The 24,942-nt window shown below is 40.3% G+C and overlaps 2 protein-coding genes across 2 annotated transcripts in view; both read right to left on the bottom strand.

The window, feature by feature from the left end:
* Positions 1-6,683: 6,683 nt before the first annotated feature.
* Positions 6,684-7,244, bottom strand: LOC306659160 (DNA-directed RNA polymerases I, II, and III subunit RPABC4-like). The gene has a single exon (XM_079136577.1). It carries the CDS (start codon positions 7,193-7,195, stop codon positions 7,019-7,021), a length of 177 nt encoding a protein of 58 aa, XP_078992703.1. The 5' UTR covers positions 7,196-7,244; the 3' UTR covers positions 6,684-7,018.
* Positions 7,245-22,543: 15,299 nt separating this feature from the next.
* ATP12A (ATPase H+/K+ transporting non-gastric alpha2 subunit) overlaps positions 22,544-24,942 on the bottom strand; it is a 30,455-nt gene continuing 28,056 nt past the window's right edge. Inside the window, 4 exon segments of the mRNA XM_079136860.1 lie at positions 22,544-23,470; positions 23,717-23,808; positions 24,235-24,336; positions 24,529-24,662. Of these exon segments, the coding sequence (XP_078992986.1) occupies positions 23,442-23,470; positions 23,717-23,808; positions 24,235-24,336; positions 24,529-24,662 (357 nt within the window). The 3' untranslated portion in view covers positions 22,544-23,441.

Genomic DNA, 24,942 nt, shown 5'->3' with positions numbered 1-24,942 from the left:
ATAACAGAAGATATTAGGAAGGAAATTAAAAAATTCTTAGAGGTAAATGAGAACAAAGAAACATCATATCAAAACCTCTGGGACACTATGAAAGCAGTACTTAGAGGGAAATTTATTTCATGGAGCACATTTAATAAAAGAAGTAAAACTCAACAAATAAACAACCTAACACTACAGCTCAAAGCCTTAGAAAAAGAAGAACAGAACAGCACCAAAAGTAGTAGAAGACAGGAAATTGTTAAACTCAGAGCTGAAATGAATGAAATTGAAACAAAAGAAACAATACAAAAAATTGACAAAATAAATAGTTGGTTCTTCGAAAAAATAAACAAAATTGATAAACCTTTAGCCACACTAACAAAGAGAAGACGAGAGAAAACCCAAATCACTAAAATTCGGAATGAACAAGGAAATATCACTACAGACAGGATGGAAATACAAAACATAATTAGAAGCTATTTTGAAAATCTATACTCCAACAAAATAGAAAATTTCGAAGACATCAACAGGTTTCTAGAGACATATGAATTGCCTAAGCTGAATGAGGAGGACATAAACAATTTAAATAGACCAATTTCAAGTACTGAAATAGAAGAAGTCATCAAAAGCCTACCAACAAAGAAAAGTCCGGGACCAGATGGGTTCTCAGCCGAGTTCTACAAAACCTTTAAGGAAGAGCTCATTCCAATACTTCTCAAAGTATTCCATAAAATAGAAGAGGAGGGAACCCTCCCAAACTCATTCTATGAAGCCAATATCACACTGATACCTAAACCAGACAGAGACTCATCAAGGAAAGAAAATTTCAGACCAATATCCTTAATGAACATCGATGCAAAAATTCTCAACAAAATTTTAGCAAATCGCATACAAAAACATATTAAAAAGATAGTGCACCATGATCAAGTGGGTTTCATCCCAGGGATGCAAGGTTGGTTCAACATCAGGAAATCAATAAACGTAATTCACTATATTAATAGACTTAAAGTCAAGAATCACATGATTATTTCAATAGATGCAGAAAAAGCATTTGATAAAATACAGCACCCCTTCATGCTCAAAACACTAGAAAAAATAGGGATAGTGGGAACATTCCTTAATATTGTAAAGGCCATTTATGCTAAGCCCATGGCCAATATCATTCTAAATGGTGAAAAACTGAAAGCATTCCCCCTAAAAACTGGAACAAGGCAGGGATGCCCTCTTTCACCACTTCTATTCAACATCGCTCTTGAGACTCTGGCCAGAGCAATTAGACAAACCAAAGAAATTAAAGGGATACGAATTGGAAAAGAAGAACTCAAACTATCCCTGTTCGCTGATGACATGATTATATATTTAGAGGAACCTGGAAATTCCACCAGAAAACTCTTAGAACTCATAAGTGATTTCAGTAAAGTAGCAGGTTACAAGATCAATGCCCATAAATCCAACGCATTTTTATACATAAGTGATGAATCTTCAGAAAGAGAAATTAGGAAAACTACCCCATTCACAATAGCCTCGAAAAAAATAAAATACTTGGGAATCAATCTCACAAAAGAGGTGAAAGACCTCTACAATGAGAACTATACAACACTAAAGAAAGAAATTAAAGAACACCTTAGAAGATGGAAAGATCTTCCATGTTCTTGGATAGGAAGAATTAATATTGTCAAAATGGCCATACTACCTAAAGTGCTATACAAATTCAATGCAATTCCAATTAAAATCCCAATGACGTACCTTACAGAAATAGAGCAGGCAATTATGAAATTCATCTGGAAGAATAAGAAACCCAGAATAGCTAAAGCAATCCTTAGCAGGAAGAGTGAAACAGGGGGTATTGCAATACCAGATCTTCAACTCTATTACAAAGCAATAGTAACAAAAACGGCATGGTATTGGTACCAAAATAGAAAGGTAGATCAATGTTACAGAATAGAGGACACGGACACAAACCCAAATAAATACAGTTTTCTCATACTAGACAAAGGGGCCAAAAATATGCAATGCAGAAAAGATAGCCTCTTCAACAAATGGTGCTGGGAGAATTGGAAATCCATATGCAACAGAATGAAACTAAACCCATATCTCTCACCATGCACGAAACTAAACTCAAAATGAATTAAGGACCTCGGAATCAGACCAGAGACCCTGCAGATTATAGAAGAAAAAGTAGGTCCAAATCTTCATCTTGTTGGTCTAGGACCAGACTTCCTTAACAGGACTCCCATAGCACAAGAAATAAAAGCTAGAATCAACCACTGGGATAGATTCAAACTAAAAAGCTTTCTCTCAGCAAAGGAAACTATCAGCAATGCGAAGAAAGAACCTACAGAGTGGGAGAATATCTTTGCCAATCATACTTCAGATAGAGCACTAATCTCCAGAATCTATAAAGAACTCAAAAAACTCTACTCCAAGAATTCAAACAGTCCAGTCAACAAATGGGCTAAGGAAATGAATAGACACTTCACAGAAGAAGATCTACAAGCAATCAACAAACATATGGAAAAATGTTCAACATCTCTAGTAATAAGAGAAATGCAAATCAAAACCACCCTAAGATTCCATCTCACCCCAATTAGAATGGCGATTATCAAGAATACGAGCAACAACAGGTGTTGGCGAGGATGTGGGGAGAAAGGTACACTCATACACTGCTGGTGGGGCTGCAAAGTAGTGCAGCCGCTATGGAAAGCAGTGTGGAGATTCCTTAGAAAACTTGGAATGGAACCACCATTTGACCCAGCTATCCCACTCCTTGGCCTATACCCAAAGGACTTAAAATCTGCATACTACAGAAATACAGCCACATCAATGTTCATAGCTGCTCAATTCACAATAGCCAGACTGTGGAACCAACCTAGATGCCCTTCAATTGATGAGTGGATAAAGAAACTGTGGTATATATATACTATGGAATATTACTCAGCCATAAAGAATGATAAAATTATGACATTTGCAGGCAAATGGATGAAATTGGAGAATATCATGCTAAGTGAGATAAGCCAATCTGAAAAAGCCAAAGGACGAATGATATCGCTAATAAGTGGAGGTTGACACATAATGGGGGGGAGGGAAGGGTTAGAGTTAGGGTTAGGGAGGGGGGCAAGTATGGAGGAAGGAACTACTGTATAGAGGGTAAAGAGGGGTGGGAGGGGTGGGGGGAAGGGAAAAAAATAACAGAATGAATCAAACAACATTGCTCTATGTAAATTTAGGATTACACAAATGGTATGCCTTTACGCCATGTACAAACAGAGAAAGAACATGTATCCCATTTGTTTACAATGAAAAAAAAAAAAAAAACAGAAGAGAGAAATCAACAGTAGGAAAATATAATTGTGGTCCACATCATGTTTGAATATAGCCCATGCTGCTCTCCCACTGAGGCTTATTTTAAAATGATGATTTTTCCTCTTCTCCCTCTCCCAAATAGCAATTGAATTTCACCCCACTCCCCTCACCAGGCAAAGCACACCTCAAATGCAGCCTTTGAATCACCTCTTTAAAAGCCCTCTCTTCTCCCTGATGGGCAGAATCACAGCCTTTGGGACAGGAGATCCCTGTGTTTCCCCTTTGCTAGCAAAGTAATAAAACTTTTTTCCTTTTTCTCTAAACCACATCCCCATTATTGGATTGGTATCAGGGATAACGATGAGCTTTTGGTAACACACATAATGGGACTCTAATTGGGCTGTACTAGTTCTCTCCCTTCTCCTCCGGGTAGATCTGTGATTGACTGGCACCTTGATTGACAACAGAATTTACCAGTTTCTTCTCTACTGTCCATATATAAGTTTCTTCCCTACCTCCATAAAAATGCACAGAGGGGGAGCAAGCTACAATGTTAATAATATGTTAACTACCAACAACTTAACTTTAGGTCAGTCCCTTGGGCTATTAAGCAAGTCCAAGATGAGGGATTTCCCCTGATCTTTAATTTTTCTTTTGGCCATCCAGCTTGCTCCTTTTAACTGCAAGATGACTCAGATTCCCCTCACAGGAAGGGCCTTCAGGTAGCCTTAGGTGAACTGAAGGCCTAGGGGTGTTAACCTAGGGAGTGTTAACCTCTCTTACTTCTTTTCTATATATCCGTTCTCCATATGGTATCTCCTACCTACTATTAGAAAAAAAAAACACAGTGATTCCACAGAGCCTTTATGGCCAAAAGGAATTTCACTGGTTTTCCTTCTTCCTGAGTTCCTGGAACTTCCTTAACATAAGCAAAGGAGCCCGAACCTCCTGGAGCCAGCATCTATATCCTCCTAATATTGGCAGCGGGGAAAATTCAGTCTGTTTCAAAAGTATCTGGTGGTAATTAAAATATTTTATTATCTAACATTCACAGCATAACAGCATATTCTCAGTAGTAATGTGTTATAGTAATGCTCACATGTTGTCTCGCCACATGCCACAAGATGGCAGTAGGAAGACACTGATAGCATCAATCAGCATGCTATGCTCTCAAAATTCGCCAGATGGCGCCAGACCATATGACATTTGGAATTTGGTTCCTTTATTAGTAGCTGTCCAACACAAAACTCTTTAAAGAGCTGATTGACTTTTCTTCCTCCTTAAATGCCAAAGGACAGTGGAATATTCTGTATCCTTACTCCTTATCCTGTATCCTTACTCCTTGTTTTAGGATGTAGTAGCTGAGGTTCTGAATCAGTCTCTCTCTATCTCTTTCTGTCTCTCTCTCTTCAGTGTTAGGGATTTAATTTAGGGCCTTACATTCTGGGCAATCACTGCCTCTGAGCTATACCACCAGCCTCTTCCCCTCTGACTTATCTTGAGGCCTAGTTAGAGTCCTGGGTATTCTCACTTCCACAACAAATGAAAACAATTTATCACATCAGTTTGTATGTTCATGTGTACAATACTGCTCTTTGGAATTACGACAGAAATGGACTGCACCAACATGGAATTTTGGATAAGAGAAGAAATAACATTGCTGCTTTAGAAGAGATTTGGTGGTTTGGGGTAGTAATTAACCACTTTATCCTTGATGCTATGAGGAGTTAGGGAACTGAATGGGGCTGCAGTGTACTTTCTTAAGAAATAGACCCACCATTGAGCTCTTCCAAGTTCTAACTAAAAGTTGAAGTGACCTGCAGGGCCTGAGGATATGATTCCTGTAAACCTCCCTACAGGGTAGCAGGGTGTTGACATCCATGCATGGTCTCATCCATGTTCCTTTTGGACTCTAATGTTCTAGTCCTCATTGACCCATTCTACTCTTTTTTCTTTGAGGGAATTCCGAGGAACAGCTAGCTGTCCTGTCACTGACTGTCACTGGTCTTTGTACTACACTTGCCTTATAGAATAGAGTTTTTGTCATCTCATTCTTCTGTTGTCTGCATCCATTTTCCTAGTCCTTTCCATTCCAAGGCATTCATTCACTGCTGCCTACAACGGGTTTCCAGAGATTGTTGGCAGTGAGGCAAGTTAATACCCTTAGGAAACCTCAGAAGGGCAGAGTCATTCCAAGCCCAGCCTCTGCCTGCTCTGTTGTGAGGTAGACTTTTAATAGAAAAATACAGTCTCTTATTTCAGACAGGCCCAGAATTCTTCCTTACTGTCCCTGGTGACTCAATCCTTGGATGCCAGGAATTCCTGCCCACAGTGTTGCTGGAGCTGCAGACTTGCACCTGGTGGGGAGGTTTGCACCTGGTGGAGAGGTGTACACCTTCGACTGCAACTGATCCTCTCCCCTTGCCAATGCTGACCTGCTCTCCTCCGTGGTGGGAAGAATGTGCACCCTCCTCTGCAGCATCATAAAAGAGTGAAACATATCACTGAACTGCTCCAGAAAGTCTCTCTTCTGCTCCCCTATCATCACATTGTGGTATTTTTCAGTGGTCATTTTTTTGCTCTGAATGCAGTCAGATATGCCATTACATGTGTTTCACCATCCTGGTTATGATTTTGACAGAGATGACATCAGTTTTGATGATGTCTTCATTTCATGAAGAAATGAAAGAAGGAATGTTTAAACCTGTCAGGGTGAAGAGAGGTTTGAGAATTATGGAAACGAGGTGGCTGTGTGGGGCAGTTTGGCCCCAGGGGCAATATGTTCAGGCTCACTACCCTGCACTTGAAGAAAATAGGATTTTTTTTTCTTCTGGTTCGGGGGTTGGAGCCTCAGTCCTCACACATGCTAGGCACATGTTCTACTACTGAACTATATACCCTCAGCTGGGGAAATTGTATTCTTAGATTTCGTTTCCATCCCAGAGGTTCTTAACTCTTCCCAACCCCTTGCCTTTTATCTTAAAGGCAAATAAAACTCTTATCTAATCAAAAGGATTTTCTGAAAACACTCATTACTGCATTTACTAGCCTCATTTTAGTGAAAGTAGTATCTTACATGTATTATTTTACCACTGTTTTCAATACCCACAGCTGCCCTCAAGTCCCCAACAGTCATCTCTGTCCTTATCTGCAAGTTTATTTGAAACTCTCTTTTATTGATCCTTATTTCACATGGGTTAGTTGTATTTTTTGAGACTGCATGTTCCCTAGTCTCCCCATCTTTAAAGAATTTTGAAAGAGGTGTTCACTGGGGTCATGCAGAAGACTCTGTTTCAAGAGACAGATAAAAAATAATTCAGTCACTGATTATCTGTGTGACGTTAGGCAAATCAATCTTTCCAGGATTCATTCTTTTTTTTTTTTTTTTTTTGTGATTTCCAAGGAACTTATTTAATTAGAATTTTATAGAACTCTAGAAACCGGCATTTCTAACAAGCCTCTGATTAAAATGTGATCTTGGGAAGCAATTTTAACTTTCATTTTGTGTCAGATCACATAATTAAATAAAATTAAGTCAGTTAATTAAACAAAAATCTTTATACAAATTATTGATATCTAAACACAATTTGGTTTGGAAAATTGAAATGAAATAAAATGAAATCATATGTATATAGTTGTATTCATAAGTGCGCTAAATGAAAAGCTGTACAACAATGAGAAACATTAAAGGGTCAAATCCAAGTACAAAGGAAGACACTCTCTGAATTCCCATGTTTCATCGAGCATCGAAAACCACCAATCTTTTGGTTCTTTTCTTGTACATTATTCTGTATCCACATTCTCTGCATCTGATTGGATCCCTAGATTTTATTTCATTTTCTGTGTGACATTCTCCACAGATATATATCATTGGCTGCTGCTTTGGGGGTTGAATGTCCTTCTGGGTGTCCATTCCTAGTACCTATATGGCACGGAGACTTTGCCCCGCATTTCCAAACAGAACCCCAATTGTTGACCAGGATTCATTCTTACCTGTGAACTGCTCTGATCAAGTCCCAGGTTTATTATGAGGATGAAATGTGAAAGGGCTTTGTGAACATCCAGTTAACAAACATAAAAGTTTAGAGTTGTTCTCACCTGACATTTGACCTTCCATATTCCCCAAAATGTTAATAAGTGGAAAGAATTCAGGGCTGTGGCCAGGGACAGCATTCACTTACAAAGATGGACAGGATGAAAAGGGCCATGGCAGCAGAGGCTATTGTTCCCTGGATCTGTTTCCTGGAGCCTGCTGCAGACTGCATAAGCACTCACGTTGCATAGGTGACCCATGGAAATTCAGCTCCCCATCAAGCCACAGTGTCACAAGCTCTGCTTTTTGGTGGAACCTGGAATTACTTTTCGGGGGTTGGTCGGTGTGAAGCATGAGGGGTCTTGGAGAGGACGGGGTGCAGAGCTTTGGAAACCAGAGCTAATTTTGCATGGTCTTGGCTTTCCTTCCTATAAAATGGAAATATAGTGGTAAGCCTGCCTTTTCCTTTAATTCCCATTTTCTTTTAATTCCTGTAAAACTAAATGGGATATGAAATCTTGTGTAAGACCTGCTGGGGATGTAGCTCAGTGGTAGTGCATGTGCCATAGCCCGCGTGAGGCCTTGGATTTAATCTCTAACAATCCCTCCTGCCAGGGGTGGAATAAAACTGTATAAGACCATTCATATGAATTTAGTGAGACCCTATCTCAAAAAAAGGTGGGGGCTGGATATGTATCCCAATGGTAAAGCACCCCTGGGTTCAATCCCCATTTCAGCAAAAAAGTAAAAAAAATAAAATGGGATAATAATAATAATGTCATTCACTTCTTGAGATTGTTGCAGAGATTAATGAATTAACATATATGTGTGCTTAGAACCATGCCTGGCAAATAATAAGCACCAAATAAAGCAATACTATGAGTGCCTAGCACAGTTCTTGGCACATAGTAGGGCTCTGTACCTGTGTTGATTGATGTACCATTGTTTTTTTCTCTCCTCTCCTCTCCTCTCCTCTCCTCTTTCCTCCTTCTTCTTTTCTCTCTCTCTCTCTTCTTCCTTCCTTCCTTTCTCCCAGTACTGGGCATAGAACTCAGGGCCTTGGGCATACATTCCTAGCCCATTTTTAAATTTTATTTTGAGACAATATGTTACTAAGTTGCCCAGGCTGATCTTGAATTTCTGATTCTTCTGCCTCAGCCTCCCAAGTAGTTGGTGTTGGGTTGTAGTTAGTAATAAGCAGTAAAATGCAAACCAATAACATGGCAGGGTCACAGGATTTCTTTAAATTACTTTTAAGGCTAATGAATAATCAAGTAACTTTAGAAAAATATCAGGTGTACTAAGTGTGAGAATAAACAGGCAGAAACAAAGGGATTGGATTAAGAGATATGTCAAGGAGCTCTAAGATTTCATCTTACTCCAAATAGAATGGCTATTATAAAAAATGCAAGCAATAATAGATGTCGGTGTGGATGTGGGGAAAAAGGCACACTCATACGTTGCTGGTGGAGCTGCAAATTGGTGTAGCTACTCTGGAAAGCAGTGTGGAGATTCCTCAGAAAACTTGGAATGAACCCACCTTTCAACCCAGTTATTCCACTCCTTGGTTTATACCCAAAGAACTTAAAATTAGCATACTACAGTGACAGCCACATCAATGTTTATAGCAGCTCAATTCACAATAGCTAGATTGTGGAACCAACCTAGATGCCCTTCAACAGATGAATGGATAAAGAAACTGTGGTATATATACACAATGGAATATTATTTGGTCATAAAGAAGAATAATATTATGGCATTTGTGTGTTTTTTGGATGGAATTGGAGAATATCATGCTTAGTGAAATAAGCCAATCCCAAAAAACCAAAGGCCAAATATTTTCCTTGATAAGTGGATGATGATACATAATGGGGGCGGGGAGGCAGGAGGTAAGAGAAGAATGGAGGAACTTTAGATTACATAGAGGGAAATGAGAGGGAGGAGGAGGCGGAGGTATGAAAGATGGTGGAATGAGACAGACATCATTACCCTATGTACATGCATGATTACATGAATGGTATGAATCTACATCGTGCACAACCATAGAAACAAAAAGTTGTACCCCATTTGTGTACAATGAACCAAAATGCAGTCTGTAAAATTAAATAAATAAATAAATAAAAAAGAGGAAAGGCCTATGGTGCTAACTCCTGACAGGGTTAACTGAGATCATTATTGAGTTAGGATTTATGGTCATAGGTTTCTCAACATATTTCAGAATGAAAATTTCATTAATAGTGTAGATGTACTAAGATTAAGTCTTCCTGGTGACTGATCCCAGAACCTGCATTAACAGAATTTACTTGTAGATGAAGCCACCCTGAATAGGATGGTTGCCATGATAGGATGAGAGGATCAGACTAGGGTCAAAAACTCCCCTACCAACATGAAGGAAGCATTAAAATCTGATTGGTAAAGATTGCAGAAGGCAGAACCCAGTCCTCTCCTGGTAAGCGTCAAACAGCAACAAATTTGGAAGTAGCCTTGTTTCCTTTGCTTTGTGTCTGCTCTATCTTATATGTGAGGAAACTGAGGCACAGAATATTTCAATGACTAATCCATAAATAAGTTTGAACAGGAAGTTCTGCCTGAAGGACTGAGCTTTTCCTGTCAGGTCATGCTACCTAATACACAGGATGGCCATGCATACTGATTGGCCCAGAACATACTGGCTTATGTTTCTTCTCTGGGCATGATTACTAAACGCACTTTCTTTTATTTTCAAAAGTGTCCCAGTTTGGACGATAAATGATAAAGTCATCTCCTAATACAAAAGATTCTAGGATATTTTTAGTTAACTAACAGTCAGTTGTGATTTTTATTAGTGCTTAATTTTCTTATTAGACTCAGATGATACTTAGTTTGGGAAAACCAGCACTTGGAAAGATACTTGGGGAATTTCAGGAGCCAGAAAAACCTCCCTGGCATTTTTTCTCTTCGGGTTTTCACTTTATCTGTAATGTAACTTTCTTGCCAAGGCTGATTAAGGACTTTTATTCTGCCTTTTAAGCTGCTTCTTGAGAGAGTGGAATTGAAAATCTAGTACCTTGGATCTAGTCATATATGTGCATTTGTGTGTATATGCATGGGTGCACACATAAGTGATCAGGCTACTTGGAAGTATTTTTCTTCAGCATTTTCCTTAGTCTACTCTAAGTTAATGGAAAGTTGTGATAATGATCGTGAGAATCATTTTGGTAAATAATAGCTAAAGATTATTGAGTGCTTACTATGTGTGACACACTATACTTAGCACTTTATGTGTATTAACTTTTCAAATCTTCCCAACACTTCTGTCAGCTATTATTATTTTTGCCATTTTTCAGATGAAGAAACTAAACCACAGAGAGTCATTTGTATGAAACTTCACAGCAAATAAGTAGAGAGTAATTCATTCAATCTTTTTAGCTGACAGATTATTAAAAATTTCCTGACTGAACATGAACAAATTTCATAGTTTATAAACTTTCATAGTTTCCTGGGGATGGGATGGAAATACAACTTCTATATAATCAAGTCTGAACTTATAAAGAGACAAGAATGCTCTGCAACTAGAAATAACCACATATCTCTCTGTCAGTTAACATTGCTTTCTTTACTCATGACAGCGTTAGTCTCCTTTAAGTCCTCCTACCTCCTAGATAAAATGATCAAGACACCTGACAACCAGTCTGATCTACTTTCTTGATAGCCTCCTTTAAATCCTCCTACCTGCTAGATAGAACGATCAAGATATCTGACTGCCAATCTGGCCCTGGCTCTGGCTCCCCTATGTTCTCGGGATTTCCAGCATATACCAAATCCTATCATTATCCCTCGAATTCTATCTTACCTAGAGAACCATGGTTTTACTGGTAGACATTCTCCTTTGAAGCAGCAAGTAGACTAAATCTAATTTTGACTACAGTGATGTTACTGGTAGTCTTTGTTAGTGGCTTTGATAAAATCCACATAGTCTGGCTCCAGGGCTCATATTAGAAACCATCTTTATGCTGTTCTGATTCCCAATGATGGCCCACAGGTGTTCAATGATGGCATGTTGACATGGCTCTTTCCCACTCTCCTCAGTCAGAGTGACCAAAGAGAAAGACATTTCTAGAATATGGTATAAAAGGCTGCTGAGAGACCAAGAGTAACAAAGATGAGGAGGGTTGGCCAGACTGGTGAAAGGAGATACAGTGGGGGAAAGAATTGAGTTAGTGTGAAGGACAGGGGCAGCAGGAGAAGGAAAGGAGGCCCGACTTTGTAAATGAAGTTTGAAAATACAGAGACAGAGATCATTTCTCTGTGTGCTCAAACTACAAACCATAGTTTCATTAGTGACTGCTTATTAATGTATCTTTGGTCACTAATAGGACCTCAGATGGCTCAGCTTACTTACTTTCTTTTTTTTAAATTTAATTTAATGTAATTTAATTTCATTTTTTTTCAGCTTACTTTCTGACTTGTTCACTCCTTTGATGAATATGAAACCAATTTGCAGGGGTTCGACTTTTTTTTTTTTGACTTTAAGATGACACAAAAGCAATGTACATTCAGTAGAAACCATAATTATATATTTGAATTTTGACATGTATGTGCTCGACAGTGTCAGTATTGACAGAATTTTTTGAATCCCATAATGTATACAAAATGCCCATGTGTGTCTCCTGCTTTGTATGCTAATAGTTAGTACCCATGCAAACATTCTATTTTTCATTTTTCAGTACAATATTAAATAAATTATATGAGATACTCAACACTCGTATAAAATAGGCTTTGTGTTACATGATTTGCCCACCTGAAGGCTAATAGGAATGTACTGAGCACATTTAAGGTAGGTTAGCCTAAGCCATATAATGTTTTGTTGGTTAGGAACAATGATTTTTTTTTTTTTCTGGGGATTTTTACTGGGGATTGAACCCAGAGGTGCTATGCCACCAAGCTACATCCCCAGCCCTTTCTAGTTTTTCATTTTGAGACAGAGTCTCACCATGTTGCCCAGGTGGGCCTCCTGCCTCAATCTCCTGAGTCACTGGGATTTTAAATGCATTTTAAACTTACAATATTTTCAATTTTCTATGGGTTTATTGGGGGAGAGGACCTATTATTAAGTCCAGGAGCATCTGAATTGAGAGTCCCTTATTTTCCTAAAACTATACTAGTCTCTGTGAGAAATATACAAGAACTAGAGGGCATGATTCCTCTTAGTCTGGTCATTGACTAAGCATGTTCTATCTCGTCTTGAGGAAAAGTGTGTATAGGCTGCTACCTCTGGGATAATCAACAGTAGGCTTTTCTCAAATGACTCTGGTGAATGCAAACATTAGGGCATCACATGTATTTGTCAAGCTACTTTCTACATATTTGCAAAAGTAATATTTGTTTTATTTTCAGTTCTTTCAAGTTTTACACTGCATTATTACTGCCCTGGTAATTTTTATTTCTTTGTGATTATTGGAGCATAGAGAAGAATGAGGAAGCCTGTATGCCACAATGCTAATATAGGTTACCCAGAGTCAGGTGATGCAGACTGGCGGAGAAGTAGGAAGAAGCAATCTAAAAAGAAAAATAAGCTGGGGGCTGTTGCACATTCATATAATTTCAACTCAGGAGACTGAGGCAGGAGATTCACAGCCTGGGCAACTTAACTCAAAATTTGGAAAAAAAAAAAAAAAAATGCTGGGTGTAGTGGCACATGCCTGTAATCCCAGCAACTCAGGAGACCCAGGCAGGAGGATCATGAGTTCAAAGCCAGCTTCAGCAAAAATGAGGTGCTAAGCAACTCAGTGAGACCCCGTCTCTAAATAAAATACAAAATAGGGCTAGGGAAGTGGTTCAGTGGTTGAGTGCCCCGAGTTCAAACCCCAGTACCCAAAAAAGGGATGAGTATGTAGCTCATTGGTAAACCACTCCTCCCTTCAATCCCCAGTACTGGGGGTGAGTGGGGTAGAAAGAGAAAAGAAAGAAAAAGACTGCATGTGAAACTGGGCCTGGTGGTGCATGCCTGTAGTCCCAGTGGCTCGGTGACTGAGGGAGGAGGATCATGAGTTCAAAGTTAGCCTTAGCAACTTAGAAAGGCCCAAAGCAACTCAGCAAGACCTTGTCTCTAAATAAAATACAAAAATAAAAAATAAAATTAAAAAAGGGCTTGTGATGTGGCCCAGTAGTTAAGTGCCCCTGAGTTCAATCCCTGGTATAAGTACCCCTGAGTTCAATCCCTGATACAAAAAAAAAAAAGAAAAAAAAAATTGCATGTGAAAATGCATAGTATAATATGACCCCATTTATTAAAATTATTATATGTGTCTATGAGTGTAGATTTGCATTTGCTGGGTTACAGTGAAAAAAAAAAGTGGGAACTAAAAGGTTTTGGGTGTATTATATTATGCTTCACAGTTAATTCAACTGTCCATGAACTAGGTATTTTCTCTATTTTAAGGACAATATAATGAAAATCATGAGAAATAAAATAAACAGCAGAAAATATATCAACTTAGCTCTGTCTGACTCCAAAGCCCAGGACATTTTTCTGTTGGGGGCTGTGCCATGTTGATCACATTGGCAGCGAGGAGGTTAATTGACATGAGTACACTCAGGTGATTTTCTCGTCCACGCACACAATGTATGCGCATGTGTTCTCGAGCACTAATTGCCTGCTCCAAGCGACTAGCCTAATCTTTGAGTAAGAGGCGTGGCCCTGCTCTCTGCCTCCTGGAGGTGATATAAGCATTGGTGAAGTGAGACAGAGGACAGCAGCCATTAGCAGAAAAGCAGTAGAAGAAGACACACACGGAAGCAGCTAGGACACACGCGCGGCAGCAGCCAGAGAGAAGAAAACACACAGCAGCAGCTAGTAGAAGACGCGCGCGGCAGCAGCTAGCAGGCGTAGCAAGTCTCTCTTCCTCTAAGCAAAGCCTGTCCTTCTTTCAAAGTCTCTCTTAAGCAAAGTCTCTTTCTCTCTGATGAGCAAAGTCTCTCTCTCTCTCCTCTCAAAGCAAGTAAACCTCATTTCCTCTATCCTCTATACGTAAACAAGCAAGATAGCAGTGCACTAAAGAGAAAGATAGAAGTGCATCAGTTTCCACTCCACCACCCATAAGACCCGTGCAAGTTGTTGCTGCAGGTGGTGACAAATATCCACGGATTTTGGAACCGCAAAGAGCCAGCGACATTTTTCCACTGGGAACAACTTTATCGCAGATTCCAGACTTGGCCTATCCTCTTTCCTCCGACCTCCTGAACACAGGTTTTTCCATCATTCTATGTCCCTTTCCTGACTCATCCTCTCATTGCTGTCTGCTCCACTCTCCAATTCTTCCTTTACTATGCAGCTTTAGCAGTGAACCCAGGAGACCAGTTCCTATCCTGCTGGAGTTTGTGTTCAGGGTTCATTGATGGAGAAGGGGGTTATCAGATAGACCAGCACACAAAACATGGAGCATGTCAGATTCTGAGAATTGCTGTGGAGAAAGGCAAAGGGGAAAAGAGAAGGGAAGGTTGGCACTACAAGTATTGGGGTGTGTATAGTGGTTGGCAGATCTGAGATCTGAGAAAGAAGCCCAGGGACGTTTGGGAGAAGCATTTCCAGCAAGCCAGCAATAAGCATCAAGGCCTCAACTGGCTCAGCTTCCTGAGGGGCAGAGTCCAGGCCTGTGTCAGTGGGTTAGGGTGCATGGCGAAGGGTGCATGTGATGATATGGGATGTTCCCACAATGTCAGCAAGCACCTTCTGAGCTGCTGGAGGGCCCTGGGAACCTTCCAGGCACTTGGTATATCCAAGCTTCATCCTCACAGGTCCCCAGAGCTTGGTATTTCTTGCTTTTGTTGCCTCCTGAATGTCATCCTGACATACTTCCAACATCACCCTGCCCCCCACACACAATGGCACTTGGAGCCTGAACCAGCTTAGTTTGCAAACCCTGGACATTTGAGGAGGAGAGTAGGGTCCTAATTGGGCAGTGTTCTCTGGGGAGTTGATAGTTCCACAGAGGCTGATTTCACCATAACTGGGCTCATGGAGGCTCAGGTGTACAAACCAGAGGCCAGCTTAATCACTTACAATATGAGGTCATTGCCAAGGGCACAAGGTCCTCACATCCCCCAGCCAGGCCTTCTTTCCCTTGGTTGCTTCAGAAATCAAAATGTTGACTAGTGAGTGTGGAATTAGAGTAGGCAGATGTGGTTACGTGACTCAGTAGTGGGCCTGACATACCTGTCCCCAAATGAAGATGAGACCTTCTGGAGATGCCATTCTCATGACTCAGTGGGACCAGCCCCCTCCCTTTCACAGGGCTTGGGTGAATACACACTGGGGTCTATTCCTTTTCTTTGTCTTTGTTGTTGATAGGCCTCTTTCTGACTGAGCACCACCATCTCCTTATGTGAGGTGACTTTTTGCACATCTCTGCTGTGGCCCTTGACTAGTTTTCCTCCTGTAGGCAATCTTATTTCTGTCTCTATTGGGTTTAGTCAACAGATACTACATCTCTCCCCCACCACCGTGGTGACATGCTGGATCCAGGCCACCGGTATTCTGCCCTGTTGTGACTTAGCCATGGAGGGAATTGGCTTACAAGGACATCACCTGGACCCTGCCCTTTCCTCTTCCTTATCCCTGCTGTTGAAATTCCACCTTCTCATGCCTGGCCCCCTGGCATGTCTTCTGCTATTGCCTGGTGGGTGAGGTCTCTCTGAACACACACAGCCCTGAGTTCCTCTTGCTGACTGCACCATATCCTGTCCTTGATTGACAGTTTCTTGACAAACATATCTTCCCCATTGCATTATTTTCTCTTGAGGCTGGCATAGCACTGATAAGCCCAGTGGTGTGTACATGGCAGGTATATAATTAGTCAAAAGGATAAAAATAGGAGGGAGAAATCCCATTTTATTATTATTAGTTTTATTTTTAACTTTTTTCGTCCTGGGATTGAACCCAGGGTTGCTGTGCCACTGAACTACATCCCCAGCCCCCACCACCTTTTTTTTTTTTTGACACCAGAGATTGAACTCAGGAGCACTTGACCACTGAGCTACATCCCCAGCACTATTTTGTATTTTATTTAGAGAAAGGGTCTCACTGAGTTACTTAGCACCTTGCTTTAGTTGGGCAGTGCTCAACTGGCTGGGGCAGGGGACAATCTCCATCTTTGATACCCTTCAGGTGTGGGGGTTGCAGCCCTTCAGCTTCCACTCTTAGCATGAGGACGTTGTTCTTAATTAAAGAGTGTGGCCCCCAAATTCAGTCTTTTTCAGCTAGACAATGCCAAGTGTGCCCAGCCAGAACCCAATCCCTGAACTCTCACACCCACTCTCTACAGTTCATTTGCTGTTGCCACTTTTGCTTCATTATGCTGTTTTTTTCTACTTCAGACCAGTTCTCAGGCAGGCTCCTTTCTCCCCTGACTGATTCTCTTTTCCTGACCCTCCCCTCTAATATAATGGAACCAATTTAGGGAATTTTATCTTCTTGATCCGGAGGTTCTAAGATAAAAGTTTAAGGTAAAAGACTGATTCTTTTTAAAGGGATAGAAGGCCAGGCACAGTGGTGCACGCCTGTAATTTCAGCAACTCAGGAGACTGAGGCAGGAAGATCTCAAGTTTGAGGCCTGCCCCAGCAACTTAGTGAGACCTTGTCTTGTTTATCTACAGTCAGGGAATGTGGGGTGGTTGTGCAAAGAGAGCAGAACTGGCTTTTCCAGGGGAGGGATGGTTGTCCTCAGAACTGGATTCATTTGCATAGCTACAGACAAGAAATGCTTTGCATTGCTATCAGTTCTTTGTATCCTGCTATAAAACAGAATGCAGAGCTGTAGGGAAGTTTTTTGGAGCAGGAGAAATCCACAAAACTGGGCAAGTCACTGACTCCTAGGGCTCATTTTCCTTATTCTGAGGGAAAGGCTGACACTGGCCTACTGACCAGTCAATGGGATTGTTGTAAGCATTAATGAGATCGTGCCTTTAAGTTACCACAGTGGCCAGCACATAAGAATTTAATAGATTATCAGCTATTGTTACTGTCCTTTTCATTTTCTTCCAGTATTGGGGATGGAAACCAGGGCCCAATGGGTGCCAGGTAGGGCTCAACCATGAACTACACCCTTGAGCATTTTTTATTAATAATAAAAATTTGGAGAAGAAAGGCATAAATTGTTTATGTTGATTCTTCATTGGCTATAAGAGGGGCCTGGTTATATGAAAGGAAAGCTTTGGGTTAGGAGGAGAGTCTTCCATCAGTAGAGGTAATTGTTGCTTCTGGATTGGTTGGGGTCATAAGCAGGATGAGATGGGGGTTGATGGAATTTGAACTAAGATTTAAACATACATTCAAGAAGGCTAAATAGTTTTTTGTTCTTAGCCTGTAACTTGGTAACTGGTTAACCTCCTCCAGCTCTTCTCCCCTCCATTATTAGGTCCTTGCAATTAAATTTAGGCCATTTCAGAATTTCTCTTTTATCAAAGGCATGCATTGGACATCCTGGGTTAGGGGAAAATTGTGTTCTTGCTTCAATGTCTTCTTTCCTCCATCTTGATCATGATGTGGTCAATCAAGGTAGTGTTGGTCTTTTGGAGAAATGAGTTGAACATGTCTTGAATCATCTACAGGTGATCTCCCTTACAAAATTCTTCCATAGGAATCTGTTTATCCAGTTGAAGGTACCCACAAATACACACACTTGCTCACACAGTCAGCTGCCTCTCCTGGTGGTCCCACACCCTTCACCACAGCCTAGGTGAAGTCATGGCTATCCTGGCTTATGAACTCACCCCTTGCCTCCATTCTCCCCCCATCCTTTACAGAGACTAAATTAATCTTAATACATCAACTGTGATCAGGACCCTGCCTTTATGAATCATCTTCAATAGTTTGTTTCTAATGAAATCCAACTGAATCACATGGTCTTTGAGACCCTATAAGATAAGATGTTTCCTTTCTCCAGCTTCCCATTGCTGTTCCTGTTTCTGTTGGGTCATACTCTGTCCTCCCAAAGTTTTGGTCATGCTGTCCCCTCATCCTGGAATTCTCTCTGTTCTTAGCAGTAGCTGCTCCTCAGGTATTTTAGAAAAAAATAAGGATAGGTAGAAAGGAGACAGAAGGAAAGACAGACTCTAGCTTTAAATCTAAAAACTCTATGAATGCCTTCACTTTCACCCCCCAAGCCTGTTTTCCTCCAGGCCTGAATCATTAAAAGGTCTAGTAAGTCTTAGAGTACTGTAAATACAGTTAATTAGTGCCTATATACTTTGTTAGTTTATATGAGGTATTTTTATTTATTTATTTTTTTGAGGTACTGAGGATGGAACTCAAGGGTGCTCTGCCACTGGGCTCCATCCTCACAGCCTTTTTTTTTTTTTTTTTTTTTTTTGGTGAGTTATCTACTTTTTTTTCTTTAAAAAAATCATTTTAGTTGTCAATGTATGTACTTTATTTAAATGTGGTGCTGAGAATTTAACCCAGTGCCTCACACATGCTAGGCAAGTGCTCTACCACTGAGTCACAACCCCAGTCCATCCTCAGCCCTTTTTATTTTATTTTGAGACAGGGTCTTGCTAAATTGCCCACGCTGGCCTTGAATTTGCAATCTGTCTGCCTCAGCGTCCCGACTCACTGGGATTACAGGTGTGTGCCACCACGACCCAGCCAGAATGTATTTTTAGACTGATTAAAAGAAGTTTAGAGAAAGAGATTGTTAGAGAACCCATAATATGGGTATTGTCCAAGTTTTATATATTAACTAGATAATGTTACCCTGAAGATTTTGAAAAGAACCAGACCACCAGGCCTGATCTGTGTACTACAATCAAAGGAATTCAGTTTATTAGGCTGATGCCACGCCTCATGCTTTTCTTTTCTTTTTTTTTAGACCAATTTTTTTTTATTGTAAACAAATGGGATACATGTTGTTTCTCTGTACATGGAGTAAAAGCATACCATTTGTGTAATAAATTTACATAGGGTAATGTTGTTTGATTCATTCTGTTATTTTTCCCTTTCCCCCCCACCCCTCCTACCCCTCTTTTCCCTCTATACAGTCCTTCCTTCCTCCATTCTTGCCCCCCTCCCACCCCCCATTATGTGTCATCATCCGCTTATCAGTGAGATCATTTTTCCTTTGGTTTTTTGAGATTGGCTTATCTCACTTAGCATGATATTCTCAATTTCATCCATTTCATTTAAAAGAAGCCTGAAGCCTCTGAAGTACATCTCACTCTGGAGTGCCTGCACTCCCTCTCCCTTTGAGTGTATATCCTGCTTTGTTGTTTGCTTTTCTAATTAAATTTCCTTCCTTTCCTAAAAAAAGAAGACAAAACAAATCAAAAACTTCTTGTGTCTCTTTTGTGGCACCCTGAAATTCCTTTCTGTAGTGTAAGTCAAGAACCCTCTAGGGCTGAGTTGAGGTCTCCTTTTCCTTTCCAGGAACCTCTTCCAGTGACACTCTTCATTTGCCTCCAGGATAAGGGCTTTCCTGACCATCCTTTTAAAACAGGCTTACCTGCCTTCAGCTGATCTATAACTATCTGAGCCTTGTTACGTCTTTTCAAACTCTTTATTACAGTTTTTATGTTTTCTCCTGTCCTTTCACTGAAGTGCTAGCATCATGATACTTTTTCTTCTTTCTTTTTTCTTTTTTGGTGATGGTGCTGGGGATTGAGCTCAGGGCCTCAGCACATGCTATGCAAGCATTCTGTCATTGAGCTACCTCCCCAGTCTCATGCTCTGTCTAGCTCCTTGCTCCTTGCTGTGTTCTCAGGTTGTATAGGAGCACTTCCTACATCTTTGCTGAATGAATGAAAATCTCTCATAATTGACAGATCTTTCATATTCTAATGTCAGACAAGATAAATGTTCCCTTTATCATTACTGTTGGCAAGTAAATTGACATAGCTTATCGGAAGATAAATTTGGCAATGTGTGATGAGAGCCTTGAAAATGTTTTTAATTCCATTTTTGAGAAATCTATAAAAAATTGGAGATGTGGTAAAAGATTTAAGGATAAGATTCAGCCTTTTAAAGAAAGGTGAATAGTAGGAATAAATTTATATGGTTAGAGCACTCTCAATATAGTATACCACAGAGTCATTAGTTCTTTTTCATTTTTTCTTCAGTGCTGGAGATTGAATCCAGGGCCTTATGTATACTAGGCCAGTCTCTACCACTGAGCTACACCCCTGGCACCATTAACATGATTTTCAATGTTAAACAAAAAAGGCAGAATAGTTTATTTTAATTTTGCCTAAACAAAAGTATAGAAAAAAACCCAAAGAAAGAACTATTCTTCCTTTTAGGTATAGTAACGACTAGTGAAATTCATGAGGATTTTAATTTTAATTTTACTCTTGTTTATTCCATATTTTCTTTTTCCCTTTTCTTTTCTTTTCTTTTTTTCTTTTTTTTTTTTTTTTTTTTTGTAAAGAGAAGCGTTCTCTATGTTGCCCAGGTTGCCTTGGCCTCATGAGTAGCTGGGAGTATAGGTATGTACCCTTCAAAATTTTCTTAAGTGAGCTACAATTTTATAATCAGAATAAAAAAGACACTTTTAAAAAGTAAATATGGGCTGGGTATGGTAATACATGCCTGTAAACCCGGTGACTTTGGTCAATCCTCAGTACCAACAAAAAAGTACATGTGTATGAATTGAGCATAGTCTTATATCTTTGAGTTACTCTGCCACACCAACTAGCCTTAAATGAACTGTATTATTATTGGTACTGGTTATTGAACCCAGGGGTGCTTAACTACTGAGCCACAACTCCAGTCCTTTTTAAAAATTTTATTTTGAGACAGGTTTTCGCTAAAGTTGCTTAGTGCCTTGCTAAATTGCTGAGGCTGGTTTTGAGTTAGCAATCCTCCTTCCTCAGGTCTCTCACTGGGATTACAGGTATGTGCCATCACACCTGGTTTATTATTATTTTTTTCTAAAAACTAGGACTTTTTGGGGTAATTAAGTACTATCCCCTGAAAACGAAATAAAACAAAACCCTAAGACAGGATTTTATTGCCTTTTGTCTGCAACTTCATAAAGCTACTTGTTATACATGTCTCATTTCTGGGATTCCTTAAATCAGTTATATGTTCATTTTACAAATATTTGAGTGCCAACATTTTGCAAGAACAGGTAACTAAACTGAAAGTAATTCTAGATACAGTTCCTGTTAAGCAGCTTCTTCAAATTTAAATCCTTTCAAACTTACTCCTACCTCAAATAAAGTTTTCTTAAAAATGTTTTTTTGTACTGGGGATTGCTTTAGCAATGACCTACATCCCCAGTCCTTTTTATTTTTTATTTTGAGAGAGGGTTTCACTATATGCTGAGTTTGGCATTAAACTTGCAATCTTCCTGCCTCAGCAACCTCCTGAGTTGCTGGGATTACAGGCATGTGCCACTGCAAAGGCTCCAAAGTTTTATGGTTTTGTGCCATATTAACAACCTCCTGCTGGCTCTGGCAGGACAAAGAGCTGCCAAGTGTTATAGAGCACTTGGGCAACTTGGCAGGAAAAAGAAATGACAAATTATTCACAGCTGAAGCCTAGAAAGCATTAACTGCCTCGTTGGGACTGGAATGAGGCAATGCTACACTGCTCCAACTACCCTAGAAAGGGTTTCCAGTTCACTGAACTACTAATGGGAGATTAACCTCAAGATAATTGTGGCTGAAACTAGAGATTAAAATCCATGAGAATAGTGACATTATTTTAGCTTAAGTTGATACACACAATACGCATTGGATGTTATAATCTATTTACATACAATTATGATGGCTCCCTTACCTCTTTCATGTTCCTAAATGTGAACCATGAGAACATATGTTTCTAAGTTTCCCTTTCCCTGTTCCAGAGCTCTCATCCTACAGCCATCAACAGCAGATGCCCTTGTGTCAAGTGGGGGAGAGACCACTGGGAGAGTTTAACCAAATATAATTTTTAGGTTCAATCAAATCAGTTAGTTTTGGGATTTTGATTGATGAAAAAGGTCGTGAAAATGACTCTCCCTAGGGTTCTGCTGCTGAAATGAGTCTCAGCTGAGTTGTGGGCAGGATGGAGGCACACGCTGGAGTGCAGGTATATGTAGGAAATGTTCAGAAGGAAAACCTTACCTTCCATGGATAAGTAAAATGAAGAGAAGGAGCAAGGAAAAAAATGAAAAAAGGAAATCACATTTCATTTTTTTTTTTTTTTTTGTGTCCTGGGCTCTGCATTCTAGAAGAAACTCAAGTTAGAACACCACAGTGAGATCTAGTTTTAGAAAACATTTTTTACTAAAAAATGAGGCCCCTTCAGGCCTGACAACATGATGTATGAATCACACATGAATATATCCAAGTTACAACCAAAACATGACTGACATAAAATCATTGCCAGAGAGTTTGGAGGCTGTTCTTCAAGAAATAAATATTATTGTTTAATTCACAATGGCTCTCTGCTGGGGCTTAATCCTGGTAAATAAAAGCCTCCTTGATGAGTTGAGCATTCTGAGTTAGGATATACAAAATGGACTTGGAGCTTTAGTTTGGAGATGATATAGAGGGTGCTGGGGGGGAGCACAAAAGGGCTGAAAAGGTGACATGAGGTGGGATAGGGTGACAAGACCAGGGAAACTGTCACAGAGAGAAGGAGGTCTCAATCAAAACTGAGGTCATCTGTATTGCTGTGATATACACCTGCTAACACTTCTACCTCCTACATTGAGCTGAGTTAGCCTTTTGTAAGCATGGTTACAATGAGCAATATGTTCTTGGTAGTATTCACATAAATCTCAGGGGGGTCATTGTGCCTTTACTAGGGTAAGTGAGGTATGAATAATCCTGTCCTGGTTTAAAGCAGACCCCAGCAGATGCCTGGGTTACATTAGACTACTGAACAGAGTGAGCTTTATATACATATAAACATGCTTTTCTTTATACCATTACCTAGAAGTTCACATATTTTAAATTAAGGAGATGGAGATAGATGAAAATTCTATATAAACAGTTGAATCAGATTTAAAGTACAAAACATTGGGTATGTTTCATATAGTTTTCTGTATGAAAGTCTCTCTTGTATAGATTTGATGATGTCCGTACTGCAAAAGATCTCCCAGACAGTAGCCAAAAGGTGAAGAATGTTCCCAATATGCTACTGGGAAACTTGGTGAGTGATGCAGTCTTAATAGTACATGTTCTTATCCCACCAGCCTGTAGAGATAGAAAAAACACAAATCAAAAATGGAAAGCCCATGGAAACAGGTACAGAGGCTCAAAAATCATATTGCTAGGCTGGGGGTATAGCTCAGTGGTAGGGAGCTTGGTAGCATGCATGAGGCCATGGGTTCAATCCCCAGCACCAGAGAGAGAGAGAGAGGGAGGGGGGAAGGAGGGAGGGGGAGAGAGAGAGAGAGAGAGAGAGAGAGAGAGAGAAAAGAAAACCATATCATTACTCACTTCCAGGGTAGAGCCTGATGAAGAGTTTTCTCACTTCATCATACACCCAAATCAAGATGGCGTGTGGTACAGCCACGAACCAATACTGAGGCCTGAAAGTGGAGAGGAGGAAGGTGAGCCCTAGTTTGTTCAAAGGTATAGTGCAGTCCCTGACCAATGGGCAGGGCAGCTTCCTCTTTGTTTTCCCTATCTTACTAGAAAAAATAACAAATGCACTGAGTCACACAACATAGACCTGGAAAACTCCTTAGTTAACCTTCACTATGACTGCTAGAAACAATATCTGCCTTTGACACAACCTGCTGGATGTGGGTGGAGATGGTTTGGTGAGGCCTGAAAAAACCATTTCTTCTTTTGGAAACTAGGAAGATCAAAGCCTGAGCTCTTAGAGCATGGCATCAGTCTGACTTCTTTGGAAAGACTTTGTAGGGAAGAGCTGGTGAGAATCCTAGTGTTTGTTTAGAACAGGTTAGAACAGGGTCTGGCTCTTTGCTCTATTCTGTTAAAGTCAAACTCACCTGAGCATAGTAAAACTTAGGGCTGTGACACTCCCAAGGCCATAGGAAAGGATCAGTGCGATGATTATCTGTGAGGCGATTCCCACCCAGATGACTTTATTTCTGTAATACACACAAAAGTAAATGGATTCTGAATTCCAGTGGCTTCATGATCATGTATCCAGCAGACCAAGCCACTGGTGGAGTCAGAGCCTTGTGCATTACAGCATGGCCATAGGTGGGTCCTGCAAGCCAGCAGACCCTTGTCATCCCAGCAAGGTAGGCCCATGGACCGAGGTCAGGGATAGGAGGTACCTGAAGAGCCCCTGTTGGAAGATGGAATTTCTCCGAGTTTTCCTGATGATCAGATCTGCTATTTGTTGGATCATGATGCCAACAAAGAAGGCCGTGTAGCCTGTCCACTCCAAGTATTTCCTCTGGTACCTAGTCTGCCGATGGGAAGAGAAAGATAAGACTCTGAGACCTTGAAGGGAAACTTCAGGGGGATTCTACTGCTCTTCTATAAAGCTTGACTCCTTCCCCAAACTCACCCAGATTGAGGGTGGACTACCTCCTTGAGTTTGGAGTGAAGTATCTTTTTCCTTGAACCAGGTGAATAGAAAAAGATGTAAACTTATTTGGTCCAACTGTGGACACCGTTGTGCTTCTGTACCATTGGCAAAGCTAATAATGTAAAAAAGTGAACTTCTCATTTAGTTTGAAAAATGA

Source organism: Sciurus vulgaris (assembly GCF_902686455.1).
Source record: "Sciurus vulgaris genome assembly, chromosome: 4".
Taxonomy (NCBI): Eukaryota; Metazoa; Chordata; class Mammalia; order Rodentia; family Sciuridae; genus Sciurus; species Sciurus vulgaris.
The sequence above is the reverse complement of the archived record's forward strand: the minus strand, read 5'-3'. Positions and strand labels throughout refer to the sequence as shown.

Coding starts and splice junctions, on each gene's coding strand:
- LOC306659160 (XM_079136577.1), bottom strand. CDS start 7,195: ATGGACACCCAGAAGGACATTCAACCCCCAAAGCAGCAGCCAATGATA.